This window comes from Chaetomium globosum, genomic scaffold, assembly GCF_000143365.1.
Source record: "Chaetomium globosum CBS 148.51 scaffold_2 genomic scaffold, whole genome shotgun sequence".
Taxonomy (NCBI): domain Eukaryota; kingdom Fungi; phylum Ascomycota; class Sordariomycetes; order Sordariales; family Chaetomiaceae; genus Chaetomium; species Chaetomium globosum.
In genome coordinates, this window is record NT_165977.1 from 3,743,821 (window position 1) to 3,757,320 (window position 13,500).

General features: G+C 56.6%; 5 protein-coding genes across 5 annotated transcripts; 3 read left to right on the forward strand and 2 right to left on the reverse strand.

Annotated features, from left to right (window-relative positions):
• Nucleotides 1-99: 99 nt before the first annotated feature.
• On the forward strand, nucleotides 100-930 carry CHGG_03286 (uncharacterized protein; the record flags this gene model as incomplete). Its single annotated transcript, XM_001229801.1, has 1 exon — nucleotides 100-930. One exon carries the CDS (start codon nucleotides 100-102, stop codon nucleotides 928-930), a length of 831 nt encoding a protein of 276 aa, XP_001229802.1.
• A 390-nt stretch (nucleotides 931-1,320) lies between these two features.
• Nucleotides 1,321-2,020, reverse strand: CHGG_03287 (uncharacterized protein; the record flags this gene model as incomplete). Its single annotated transcript, XM_001229802.1, has 3 exons — nucleotides 1,321-1,424; nucleotides 1,502-1,897; nucleotides 1,984-2,020. The coding sequence occupies 3 exons, from the start codon at nucleotides 2,018-2,020 to the stop codon at nucleotides 1,321-1,323; spliced, it is 537 nt and encodes a 178-aa protein (XP_001229803.1).
• A 1,084-nt stretch (nucleotides 2,021-3,104) lies between these two features.
• Nucleotides 3,105-5,670, forward strand: CHGG_03288 (uncharacterized protein; the record flags this gene model as incomplete). The annotated part of the gene is made up of 5 exons (XM_001229803.1): nucleotides 3,105-3,301; nucleotides 3,732-4,093; nucleotides 4,150-4,562; nucleotides 4,619-4,756; nucleotides 4,816-5,670. The coding sequence occupies 5 exons, from the start codon at nucleotides 3,105-3,107 to the stop codon at nucleotides 5,668-5,670; spliced, it is 1,965 nt and encodes a 654-aa protein (XP_001229804.1).
• Nucleotides 5,671-6,796: 1,126 nt separating this feature from the next.
• On the reverse strand, nucleotides 6,797-7,685 carry CHGG_03289 (uncharacterized protein; the record flags this gene model as incomplete). The annotated part of the gene is made up of 3 exons (XM_001229804.1): nucleotides 6,797-6,807; nucleotides 6,863-7,199; nucleotides 7,470-7,685. The coding sequence occupies 3 exons, from the start codon at nucleotides 7,683-7,685 to the stop codon at nucleotides 6,797-6,799; spliced, it is 564 nt and encodes a 187-aa protein (XP_001229805.1).
• Nucleotides 7,686-11,469: 3,784 nt separating this feature from the next.
• Nucleotides 11,470-12,758, forward strand: CHGG_03290 (uncharacterized protein; the record flags this gene model as incomplete). Its single annotated transcript, XM_001229805.1, has 3 exons — nucleotides 11,470-11,631; nucleotides 12,004-12,650; nucleotides 12,746-12,758. The coding sequence occupies 3 exons, from the start codon at nucleotides 11,470-11,472 to the stop codon at nucleotides 12,756-12,758; spliced, it is 822 nt and encodes a 273-aa protein (XP_001229806.1).
• Between the last annotated feature and the right edge of the window lie 742 nt (nucleotides 12,759-13,500).

Genomic DNA, 13,500 nt, shown 5'->3' on the forward strand with positions numbered 1-13,500 from the left:
GATAATAACCGTTATGTCCCGCCCAACGTCCAAAACACCAAGCTGCTCTACATCTTTTCGATTATCTTGAACCGACCTGGGCCTGTCACGGCGGGAATCATGTCAGCAACCTTTACCGTCTTCAGCTTACTCCCTCTCGAACTTCGGCAGTTGATATGGCACCTGGCGCTCCCAGGTGACGAACCCGAAGTCTTCGTTATCCAGGCCGCACACATTGATCAGAAGGCCCAAAACGCACCTCCAGAACCCAAGACGGTAGACACGGCTTTCCCAGTATTGATGCACACCTGCCACGAGTCGCGCGCCTACGTGCGGAATCACAGCGGCATCCGCTTCCGCTTTTCCATCGAAGCCGACTGCGAGGTGCCGTTCCGTCCTTTTCGTCCCGAGTTGGATACGGTGTTTTGGGACGAGAACCGGGTTTTCCACCTCTGGGGTCCTTTTTATACCGCCGCCCATCACCGCTGGCTGTGGCAGGTCCGCCATTTGGCCATACCATCGGCAAACACTTATGTCGGACAGCATATGACGGAATGTGTCTTTGCTTACTGCCCGGCGGTCCAGAGCCTATCGGTGGTGTTTGCCGATTCGACCGACTATAATCGGTTGCAGACCACATTCGACGAGCCTGGGCGACGGCGAAAGCTTCGAAACATCCAGCTGGACCACGCGAAGCGCATGAAGTTCGTGTTTGACCCCTGGCACGCTGACCTCCATCATCAAATCACACTCTATGATTTCCTGGTCCTGTTTTGTGACGAGCTCAACCACCACGGAGGGAACATGGACGACGCGCACGAGGACTGCGTAGGTTGGGGCATCCAGGGGGATTCTTCAGAGCGTCGTCTCTGCTTAGCCCAGACATTTGTGCAGTGGCGCCGCGGGGAATGGGCTGAGGTGTGTGCCCAGAAGCGTTTGGCGGAGAGGTAGTTGGGTTGTCGTCGGAAATGTGTTTGGGAATGCCACGGAAAGATGCGGGCTGTTTTCCCTCATTGTCGTGCTTCCTAAGTGACTAGTCTTTGGTATCCATGATTACCAGGGACGTAGTAAACTGGGTATATACTATTTCGACCGTTTCCGGTTATATCTATCGTTCGACTTTCTGCGCTGCGTTTACGTCAGTATCAGGAAGTTTTTCGCTCCGCAACCGTCGCTCTCATGCTTCGTTCCGCCGTCTCGGCGTCCGGGACGTCTCTCTAACCGTTTTCCCGGTCATTTTATGCCATGTAGAGCAAGTATGTATATCCCCCACTCCATGGCCCGGCATGCCACTTTTTACCGAACTCCAAAGCGCCCACTTCACCCATCTCGCATCTCGTCTCACACCAGCCCCCTGATGAACTGATCCAGTGCCATCTCGAACAACTCGTTCTTCACGCCCACGCCGCGCTTGTGTTCGACCGGCGATAACGGGTTTTTGACCACTACAATCAAAATCACCAATCAGCAAGGCACACCCGACAAAAAAAAAAAAAACACCCTCCCCCTCCTCACCACGTACCATACTCAACCCACAGGTTGATATACACCTGGTGCAGCACGTTGCGCATGCTGGGCGTGCCCGTGTCGGTCAGCATGACCAGGCGCAGGTTGCTGGCCGTCTCGTAGTAGTGCAGCTTGTAGTGGGCGGTGCGGTAGGCCACGAAGGCGTCGTCGTCCCCGCCCAGCTTGCGCACCATGTTGCGCAGCGAGAACACCGTGCCAAAGATCAGCTTGGCGTCGTCCGCGGAGGAGGCCCGCAGTTGCATCGTGTTGTTGTTGTTGCTGGTGCTGGTGGCGGTGGAGGTGCCGGGCGGGCCATGCTGCTGCTGCTGCTGCCCGCCCACGACGCTGCTACTCTGGCCATCGGAGGTGGAGGATGTTTGGGGGAGCCAGGTTTTGGTGTAGATGCATTCCGCTGTTTGGTGGTGGTGGGGTGTGGGTTAGTGGTTTGTTGGAGGTTGAGGAGGGGGTGAGGTGAAAAGGGGGAAGGGGGGGGTCTACTGTGCCGGTCAAAGATGTAAAACGAGTAAACGGTCATTGTGACGGTTGTGGTGTGACAGGCGGGAAGGTCCCCCGGGCCCTAGGCGAAACGAGTCCGCGCGGGGGACGAAGCAGTCGGTCAGGACGGGATGTGGTGGTAACAACGATGGTTGATGATATTGTGAACCCGGGGAAACACTATCGGATGTTTACTTGATGTCGGGTTTCTTCAAATCGGAGCGACACGGGAGGTTCGCGGTGGTTCGGCGAATCTGGCTGCTGATTGATCAGTGATGCGAGGTGGGTGCCCCCCATCCCTGTCACTCCCTGCCGCACTCAAGTTGCAGCAACTGCTTAGCTTGTCTCCGTTGCATCTGGGTCCGTGCGTCATCCCTATGAGGCTCTCTGCCCGGCGGGGTAGTGGGGGTGTTAGAGGGGCATAATGGAACGGGTTATGGGGTTCCAGGTTGCGGCTGCCCTACGAGGAATTGCGGCAAGCGGCTCGATATGGTCTGGGCCCGATCCAGCCCTGCCGTTAGGTAGGCGGTAATTAAACCTGGAAGCTGTTTTTGTGATGAACCTCCTCTACCTAACTAGTCTCTCGGCGGTTAGTTTCACCAAATCCCATTTCGAGTGCCGCTACCCCCAAGACCTGCCCTCTCGTTTGGCGGCCACTCGGCGACCCCCGTTCTATGTTTAGCAGCGTTTCGAGAAAAGAGCACACTCGTTGGAACTGAAAATCTTGGAATTCCATCAACGATAAACGACCTACCCGGCTGCCTTGCCTCGGCTTTGCCCAACAACGAACCTTTGCACAGCACATCCATTCCACAACACAAAGCGGCAGCTGCGGTTAAACCTTGCAACCACTGGCGCTGGACTTTTATGACTTTGCTCATCTGTCACATCCCGCATCCTACATCCCACATCCCACGCCCCGCTAGTCCACCGCCTGAGTTGTGAGCGAGCAGGGTGTCAGGGTCTTTCGGATCTCGGCCTACAAATATTTGTGCCTAGAAATACCGAACTTGTCCCCCAGTTCCCCTGTTCCCCTGTCACCGTCTCGTCTTTCCCCTCTCGTCCTTATTTTTACGACAGGACCGACAGAGCGGACCCGCCTATCAGGGCAGAATAAGCTGGCCATGGCCGGCGAATCGAACTACGATGTACACACACGACTTGCGCCGCTAATCCTGCCCCTGCGTTCGAACCCAGTTGAAGAGGATGACCCTTTGACTCCCGTCATCCATACGGCAGTGCCACCGAGCCTGATCTCGCCGGGCATCCAGGTCGAACTCTATGGCGATCCTGCTGGAAAGCCGGCTCCGATTCACCCTCGGTAGGTTTGCGTAGCTCTCTCCAAGGACTATCATTAACAGCGTCCTCGTAAGCTCGGCACCCGCAAATGTTCAAAGCTTTCCAAGCCCTATGAGGCACCATCGGAGGACACCTTCGGCTCACCGTGAGATCATAGTATGCTATGAGCTGGGCCGGCACTAGAAGGCGTCACACATACTCACAAGACCCTGCAGGAAACCCTCAACGCGCGATCCGAATACACAAACGAGGACGCAGATGGCCGCTCTTACCACCATCTCAACCAATATGTCATCAAGGACGAGATAGGTCGTGGGTCGTACGGTGCCGTCCATCTAGCTACCGACCAATTTGGGAACGAATACGTGCGTGATGCCCCTGCCCAAGGCTCGTTAGATTGCTAACAGGGTCCCCCTTTAGGCCGTCAAGGCGTTCTCTAAGTTGCGGCTCAGGAAACGCGCTCAGTCAAACATCCTCCGCAACGGTCCACGGCATCTTGGCCGCTTCCATCGAGCGGGGTTTGGCGCTCCCGATGCTCCCATCCTGGACTTCAAAGCTCAACAAGCCAAGGAGGCCCAAGATGCCCTGTTCCTGATCCGCGAGGAAATCGCCATCATGAAGAAGCTGAACCACCCCAATCTCGTCCAGCTGATGGAGGTCCTGGACGATTCCGAGGAAGACAGCCTGTACATGGTCATGGAGATGTGCAAGAAGGGGGTTGTCATGAAAGTTGGCCTCGGCGAATCCGCGACGCCCTATGAGGAGGAACAGTGTCGTCACTGGTTTCGCGACCTGATCCTCGGCATCGAGTACTGTGAGTCTCCGGCCTTCTACCCTTTCAGAACCGACATGCTTATGCCGCAACCATAGTGCACTCGCAAGGGGTTGTCCATCGCGACATCAAGCCGGAAAATCTCCTACTCACCGATGATGATGTCCTCAAGATCGTCGACTTCGGCGTGTCTGAGATGTTTGAGAAGGCCGGGAACATGAGGACCTCCAAATCCGCGGGCTCGCCCGCGTTCCTCCCTCCCGAGCTATGCGTAGCGAAGCATGGTGACGTTTCGGGGACAGCAGCCGACATCTGGTCCATGGGCGTGTCGTTGTACTGCCTCCGCTATGGGCGGCTGCCGTTTGAGCGGGGTGGTGTGTTGGACATATACGAGGCGATCAAGACCGAAACCGCCAAGTTGCCGCCTGATGAGAATCCGGACTTTGTTGACCTAATGGGAAGGCTACTTGAGAAGAACCCGGAAAAGAGGATAACCATGACTGAGCTCAGAGTAAGTTTTTCCAGAACGATGGTACCCGTGGGGGCGTCATACTTAACTCGTTCTAGGACCACATGTGGGTGACGAAAGGGGCTACGGACCCCCTCCTCAGCGCAGAAGAAAACTGCTCAGATCCTGTCGATCCGCCCAATCCCCTCGAGCTAAACCACGCCTTCACCCGGCGAATGAGCCACCTGATCTGCGTTGTAAGTTCGTTTCCGGCCACCTGCGCGCCCGCCGCTAACCAACCCCCCCCAGATGAAAGCAATCCGGAAGTTCAAGAGCCTCCTATCCCCACGCCCGACGCCCTCTCACAGGGGCGCCCCCGGCGATCACGCAACCACAGTTACCCCGCCTTCCCCTTCACCGGTCGACGAGAAGCCCCCGGCCGAGCTGGCCCCGTCCACAGCCGAGTTCGCTGCGCGAGTCCTGCGCGAACGCCAGGAGTTCCTGGCCAAAGGCGGCAAGGCAAACTTCGACCTCCCCCTCCACCCACCCTCGACGACAACAACAGCAACAACAACAAACCCCCACAACCACCACCACCGACTTCACCACCCCACCCGAACACGTAACCGATGCCCACCACCCCGAAGAAGAGCCGCAACCCCCCCTCCCGCTCCTCGGTATCGGAACGGGCGGGATCGACGACTTTCCCGGCGCCGACGACGCCCCCCACCCGGCCGACATCGTCTCGGACTCGCCCACCGTCGTCGACTTTAACGTCTACGACCGCGCTTTTGAGGCCGAGATTGAGCGGATTAAGCGCTCGACAAGTCGGCGGGGTGGTGGCGGTGGTGGTGGAGTTGGTGGTGCTGCTGGAGGGCTGCGGGGGAGAGGGGTTGGTGGTGGTGGTGTAAGTGGTGCGGGAGGTGTTGGTGGCGTTGGTGCCGGCGCGGGTGGTGGCGTCGGGACGGGCGTGATTTATCAGACGCGGTTTAGTGAGCGCGCGGGGGCAGGAGCGGTTGGCGGCCACGAGGGTACTCCGAGGAGCTTTGCTGACTCTGGTGTTGATCTGGGAGGTGCCGCGCGGGAGCAGCCGGGCGGCGGCGCGAGGTTTGCCGAGCTGGTTGCCAAGGCTATGGCTGTGGAGGACGCGCGGGATAGGTTGGAGGATTAGCTAGCGAGCGCGATTCTGGCTTGTCTAAAGGGGAGGGGGGAGGGGGGGGGGGGTTAGTCAGAGTGGTTTCTCTACGGACTATGATTAGTGGCTCCGTTTCCGTTACTAAACGTTAAGGTGCCATACCATAGTGGGACTTGGTGATGTTGCGAAGATCAGGGCGGGGACTTGTGTCTTGTGTCTTGTGTGTTTGAGTGATTTTTTACATCAAATGACATCTCCTGAATCGACATGGCATACCCGAGGCTTCCGAAAGAGGCTCAACGAGCAATGCAGTTAGACGGTGAAAATGTATATTCTGGGGTCAGGGACAACTCTAAGTCAAGGGGCCGTCGGCCCCTTTTGAGCTCGCCGTCCCCGCGAGAAGGGTGCATTTGCACTGCCACAACCCCTCCCGTTCGCAACCAAACAGCTGCTACCTCTCCCGACACTGCCGTAGTCGCTGGTTGGACGGTAACCCCAAGGCTATTATTGCCTATTCAGGCACATTTTGAAGACTGATCTGAGCATCTGACGGGAGGGTGTCTTGAAGCGTTGTTTCCGTCCCTGGTGGTGTCTATCTGGTTTGGACCAACTCCAATTGCAGGGCATCCATGAACAGTTGAAGTCCGACGCGTCCGAGACGGAGCGTACCGGTGGCGGCAAGAACTCGGGAAGAGGCGGGTTTGTGAGAGCTTGACTGTCATGTAACACCGGACAGGTTGCCAGGCGGCTGGGGGCTTGGAAATGGCTTGGTATGTCTCAACATGGGCAGATGTTGGAGGCGAAACGGCTTGCCCTTACATAAATACACGGTCTAGACTAACTACCTTTGCAGCGGCTTGGTATCCCTAAAGAGACCGACAGAGTAGAGCCACCTGCCCAAGGGAAAGATACCCGGTTGTCGTGCTTTGTCCTTGTGATCGGGAGCATATAATTTTGCGGTGTGAGCCCCGGATTTGTCTTGAAAATCGAGTCCAGACCCTTGGCTAAGACAATAAATGAACACCTCGAGATCCGAAGGGCCGGGTCGGGACTAATTCCGATTGTGATAACCGATTGAGACAAGCCAAGAATAGCGCAACGGGTTTCAATAACTAATCTATAAATCGAGGCTCTTTGGGGCGAGACAAGCAAGGGGTCTCGATCACGACACTGCTGTGGTCGTGTGTAGCGCATGACAACGCTCGGTGCACCGTAAGACGAGACTTACAAGCTGAGGGTAAAGAGTCCCAAGTCAGGTTCAGCCAGCATCGCCCCCGGAGAGACAACGAGCCGCAATATTGAACGGGCACGGAGTCCGCCTTGTCCCCATACCACGAACTGCTCTTCAAAACAAAAATCACGACAAAAGCTCGGTGTGCTTGCCCTGTTGGTTCGGCATCCGCCACAATCTTGGCAAAAGCTTGTCTGGGGTTGGCGAAGGAGTTGAAAGGCGGGACATGCCAGCAGGGAACAAATAGCTGTAGGTTAATCGCTGGGGCGGGAGTGATGCCACGGCCGGATGTAGGACTTGCTTCCCGCGGCAGTAGGCCAAGACTGAAACGATCCTGTTGCGAAGGAAGGGCGAAGCGCCCGTCCGTGCAATATAATGTGTTATGAAGACCGTGGAGGCCGTGGTCCGCAACGCGTCATGGCGGGAAGTTGTCGTCGACTTCCAACGAATACCTCGGCCACGTGTGGGCAATACCCCGTCTGCGCACTACCCCGTCTGTGCCCTGCTGAAATGAGGGTCTGATATACAAGGATTGAAACTTCCCGATGTGGCACCTTGAACAACATATGCACTTGTATGTAGGTATGCCGCCAGGCGTGCACACCGCAACCCGCCTTCCGGTCCTTCTATCAAGGTGTATAGTCTTGGCCGAATGCAGCCAGCTGTCAAGGGCATGCGGCTCGGAAGCCACCTTCCAGATCGTCGAGAAGCCGAGCCTGCGCGTTGGGATCGCCGAGTTTCGCGATTTCTCGGCGCTGATCCAGTGATCCAGAGGCTTTTTGCAGGCCAAAGCCGAAGCTGCGGTGAAACGGCCGGCCATGGTCATCTGGGCGGTTTCTTGTGCTGGGCACGGTCACGGGGGCGTCTTGGCCGAGGAGAACAAAGCAGGGTTGGCGTTTTGCCCAGAAAGAAAAACAGCCCATAGCGAGTGGCCGTTCCGGGAGAACGGCACCGGGTCAGTGGAGAGATCCCGAACATTGACTCGGAGCAAGACACCGCCAAGGGCCGGTGTTGATTCTTCAATCACATCGGATATCAATAGGCGGTGGTGGACAACGGGGGAGGTTCCGAGGGCCGCATGTGTGCGACCACACTAAGCCCTTGGCAATTATCGTCGATTCCAGCAGCCATGTGCAGCTTGGCCAATCCGGGCGTATGGACTGTACGCAGTGCTGACAATTGCTGCGTTAGTGTGGTGCGGCATGGGACGAAAAGCAGGTGAAGTTGCGAAGCCGATAAGGGGGGGGCAAAGAGGAATGGATGATGGGGAAAGGAATCGGGGAAATGGGAAAATGCCTCATAGAGCTGGACGGAAAGCTGGACGGAAAGCAAGCCGATGCAGTGGTGGTGGACTTTGCTGCACGACACTGACCACCATCTGCTTGTCCTTCCCCTTGTCCTTGCGTGCGTCCTGAGGTGCGGACTCTGACATTGTAGCCGGGGGGGTGGCTAACTGTGGATGAACGCACATGCTGCGTATGCAATGCATTCTGCAGCAAGGATAAGTTGGGACGAAGGGACGGAGAATGGCAAAGTGGTGTTTGTGTCCGGAAGGGGCTGGGAGGGACGGGGTGTTGGCCAATTGCGGGCTGATTCAACCAAAAATTGATGAAGCAGCCCTTGGGCACTTGCTCCGACTTGGAGCTTTGTCGATGAATGGAGTATGTACTGTGTAGGCTGTTACGTGCATACATATATGTACATGCGCTCATGCGCAGCTATCCAGAACGACTGGCGGTCTGCCTCAGGTTGTGTTACAATGGTTACTGGATGTCGGCGAGGAATCTTAGGGTACCTATGTCCTGTGTATAGGGGACGAGCAGTACAAAGTAACCAGGGGCCGGTCATTCACATGTTGGAGAATGACTGAGTGCAGGATCTGTGGTGAGAGAAACGCAGAAAGAAATGAATCTACAAAGCAGTTAGCCGGACTTCGTCCATACCTACCTGCATAAGGTATGTCCCTTAAGCGCAGGGAAATCTCACCGCTCCCCGTTAGTTAGCAATTCCCGGAAGCTTACGGGGCACTCCCCGGTCCAAGTACGGCTGGCCGCCGCATCAAACAGCCGGGAGGCCGCCAACGCCGGGACCGGGAAGTGTCGCGAGATGAAGCCGGGTGGAAACAAGCCCTGTGGCCAAGACTTCCCCGTCGGATTTGGAGTGGAGCAGAGAGTTGGGGATCCCATCCCGCGTTCGAGGACGTTGGCTGCCAAGACAGGGTCTCATACATGCGATGTCGTGCTGTGTCATGGCTTCCAGTGTCATCGCGTCCAGTCTCGTTGACTGATGCTCACTCGGAAACGCAAACTATGATGAAAACGGAGAGGCGTCGGTGATCTCTCCTCTCTTGGCGCAGCCTTTCCACTCAGTGGCTTTCGAGTTCCCTGCTGTGGGACAGTGGGACATTCAAGACGTTGTGGAGCGATATCGCAGCTTGCTGCACCTCAAATCGAGTACGAAGTACATGCGGGAACATCAATGAGTGCAGGGAGGCAGGGAGGCAGGGAGGCAGGGGAGTAGGAAGCAGGGTGGCAGGGCAGCGACGTGGCGGATGAAGCTGCGAAATAATGGCACGGAATGAAAAAGAGAAGGAGCTGGGTCGCTGTATCAGGAAAGGCGGCTACATTTGGCCAAAAGGCCACGAAGAGCAGTTCAGCGGGGTGCTGGGTGCTGAGTGGCAGCTGGCAAGCCCAGGCTCGTGCACGATTACGACAGAAGTCTTCTCGGCCCAGGCCGTGCTTGCCCTGAGACTTCTACAGTAACACAATTCGGCCAGGGAAGTCGTAACCGCATGTCCTGTACACAGTATTACCTACTTGGTACTGGGAGGGCAAGGAGAGAGGAAAGGCCGTTCGCTGCTGTGTCGGTTGGCAGGGACCCTGGGGTGCAGGAGCAAGACATTGCAGGCGAAATCGGGGCTACCCAGGTGGAACCTGCAGAGGGGCGCACAGGGAATCTGAGGGATTGCTGATTCCATGCAACGTCAAGACATCTTTGGAACTCCCGATTTCAGACAAGGCGGTATCCACATTACACAACCCCAACAACTGCTGCTGCTGTTGCTTCTCATCCCACGAGCACGTTCGTTCCAATAAGCCACCGGAGTACATACTTCGTCGGGAGGGCCACAGGCCGGAGCATGTTTCCATGACTTCGCAAGCAAGCAAGAATAGCAAACCCGGAACAAGTGACATGTACTTCTCGGTCGATCCGGCATTCCATCCCATTACATAAAGCCCAAAGCTCTTTGGGGGTCGCGTACCTGCCGTTGCACCGTTGTTAATTACCAACCCGTTTTCCGCCACTCACCATTCCCTTCTCGTTTTCCTTGTTTCTAGCTCCGCTAGTACTTGAACCCTGAACCGTCCATTCCCTCGGCAGGCTGACGTCTCGGAAACTTCATCGCCCAGCCCTGCTCTTGCCCCCCAGCCCGCCTTGAACCAGTCCACCTGGTCTGCGGCCTCAAGGTCGGTCGTGCCTGTCTTAGGCCAACGGCTCGCGCCCTTCCCACACCCGAGCACTCTGAGTATTGGCGCTCTCTTGCTACTCATCTATTAGTGCACTGCCAGGTCACTGCCAGGTCACACCAGAAAGCGTGCGCCGAGGATTGTTGTGACTGCGCTCAAAGACTGGGTCTCCCCGCCGCCAACGTCGTCATTCTTCCCGTTACGATCAGCAGAAGCCCCGACGAGATTTGCCTCCGGTCGTCTGATGCTGGAGCCCAGCACACCCAGCACAGCCAGAACACACAGAAACACACAGCACGCCCAGCACTTTCCAGGCAAATAAAACTTTGCGCTCGCGACTTGGTACTACCGTAAACAGCAATCAGCAAGCAGCCCAAGGTTGATCGACGACAACAAACCCACCACTACCCTGCATTTACAGCAACTGCCGCCCATCCCAGAACCATACATCCTCCTCCTTTTTCTCACCATGTCGAGCCACCGCCTGACCACGCAGTCATCCGCTCTGGGCGGCCGCAACTAGCAGCTACTAGAAGACACACTGCTCGCCTCCGAAGAGCCATGATTTTTTTTTAAAGACGAATAGAAATCGAGAAACAAACCGGGACCAGAATTAAAAAAAGAGGAATAACATCCATCCGCCTTTCCAGCTTCCCAAGCTCCACTCCCTTTCACCCCACTTGGCTCACCCTCGACCTGTCTGGATTTTTCTCGCACCCTTTTAAAAAGTACGCCTTTTCCAGTCTAAAATTTCCTCTTCTTCTTCACGGAGAACCGAGGATCTTTTTCGGCACTCGACAACCGCCGTTTTGTGATCGATTCAGGCGACACCCTCCGGGCTTTGCCCACTCACCCAAGGCGTTCCTCGCCGCCAAGCTTGCTGTTGCTTGCATAAGCGCAGTAGTGACTTAAACCACAACCCCCGACTCGCTTGCGTCGCTTGCACCGACTCGGCTCTCGCTCTCACCGGGTGACCAACCCTTGCATCATCAACACCTTTTTGAACTTCCAGTCCTTTCGACGCCAGCAAAAATCCTCTCCTGGCCTTTGTTGTCCGATCGACCAGGGCATTTGCACTCTCCAACTTCTTCTCTCTTAGCCCCCCTTCTCCCTCTACATCCTTCATCGTCGCCCATCATGACATCCTCCGGACATTCTGTGGCGTCTGCCTCGCCGAGGGCCTCGCCCCAGATTTCGCCACGCTCTTCGCACCCGCCGTCCATCAGATCGGTCGAAGCTCCGACCAAGTCGCCTAAAATGAACGGTCTCAACGGACTGCCGGTTATTCCCGCCGGCGCCGTGGAGCACCTGCAGAAGCCTGCCGAGAAGGGCTCCATGAAAGACAGGCTGACCCGCATGTTCTCGACCAAAGACGCCTCTCGTGCCGCGACACCCGATATCAACGGCACCGCCCCAGCCAAGAAACCACTGAACGGAACCCCAGCAGCAACGTCACCGCCCACCAAGCCGGCCACTGCCAAGGAGCCGCCCCAGCGCTTCCTCCTCAACCTGGCGGCCCAGGGCGGCCACGAGCACCACTTGAAATCCAGCCGCCGGCAGGAGAAGCTCACGGACCTGATCAAGAGCTTTCTCGGCAGGAAACCCGAGCAGTCGTCGGACCACGATCTCTCCTTGGTGTCGAGCTGGGTTGACAACCTGAGACGTGAAAAGGATAGCCCTTTCCCGGAAAAGAAGACGGCGACAAATCCGTCGGCAACCCTAGTGGAGAAGTACGGCAAGTGCCAAGAGATTGTGGGGCGTGGCGCCTTCGGCGTCGTGAGGATTGCCCACAAGAAGCTGGAGAATGGCCTGGGCGAGAAGGTCTATGCCGTCAAGGAGTTCTGCCGGCGGCCCGAGGAGACGGAGAAGAAGTACAGCAAGCGACTGACGGCCGAGTTTTGCATCTCGTCGTCGCTTCGACACCCCAACGTCATCCACACCATCGACCTGCTCAAGGACTCCAAGGGCGACTACTGCGAGGTCATGGAGTTCTGTGCCGGAGGCGACCTATACACCCTGGTTCTGTCAGCCGGAAAGCTCGAGGTGCAAGAGGCCGATTGTTTCTTCAAGCAGATGATGCGCGGAGTCGAATACATGCACGAAATGGGTGTCGCCCACCGCGATCTGAAGCCCGAGAACCTGCTTCTGACCACCCATGGCGCCATCAAGATTACCGATTTCGGCAATGGCGAGTGCTTCCGCATGGCCTGGGAGGCCGACGCACACATGGTGTCCGGACTCTGCGGCTCGGCTCCGTACATTGCCCCTGAAGAGTACACTGCCAAGGAGTTTGACGCTCGCGCCGTCGATGTCTGGGCGTGCGGTGTCATTTACATGGCCATGCGGACCGGTCGCCACCTCTGGCGAGTCGCTCGGAAGGAGGAGGACGAGTTCTACACTCGTTACCTCGAAGGCCGTCGGGATGAAGAGGGCTATGGCCCGATCGAGGCGCTGCACAGGGTAAGTGTCTCGGACAAACAAAGGATCGACACGAGATCTGCTATGATATTAACTCACCGTCACCAGGCTCGTTGCAGAAACGTAATCTACTCCATACTAGACCCCAATCCAGGGCGGAGAATCACTGCTTCACAAGTCCTCAAGTCCGAGTGGGGCCGCGAGATACAACTCTGCAAGGCTGGAGAAGAGGGCCTCTAACACATGCCCCGCCAGATGGATGGTTGATGAGTTTTCCTCCCTCGAAAAGAAGCCCATCACCCACTGTCTGGCGGAACAAGCTGTCATTCATGTTGAACCCTTGCACCTCAATTCTGACCCCAATTCCTCAAGCCCAGGCCTGAACGTACCCCTTCCCTCACTTCCCATCCCCTCCCCTCCCCCCACCAAATCTCCAATCCGATGACGCCCCCCCCACAATGCCCCTGCACAACAACAACAATACAACACCACATAGCAGAGGCGACGATGGCTTAGCACGTATCACGACACGGAATGCCTCGGTTCGGGCCAGCATCGGAGTTTGGAGTTCATCATTCCCTTTCCCTCATCTGTTATTCCGTTGGGCGGCGGCCTTAGTCGTTTTGTTTTATTTTTCTTTTTGTCAAACAGGGAGACGGCTGGCAATCTGCTCTTTTCGCGCTGGGCGGCCTAGATACATTTTTCTATATCATGAACATTCGTTCTCGGCGGTCAATCACCCAGTTTTTT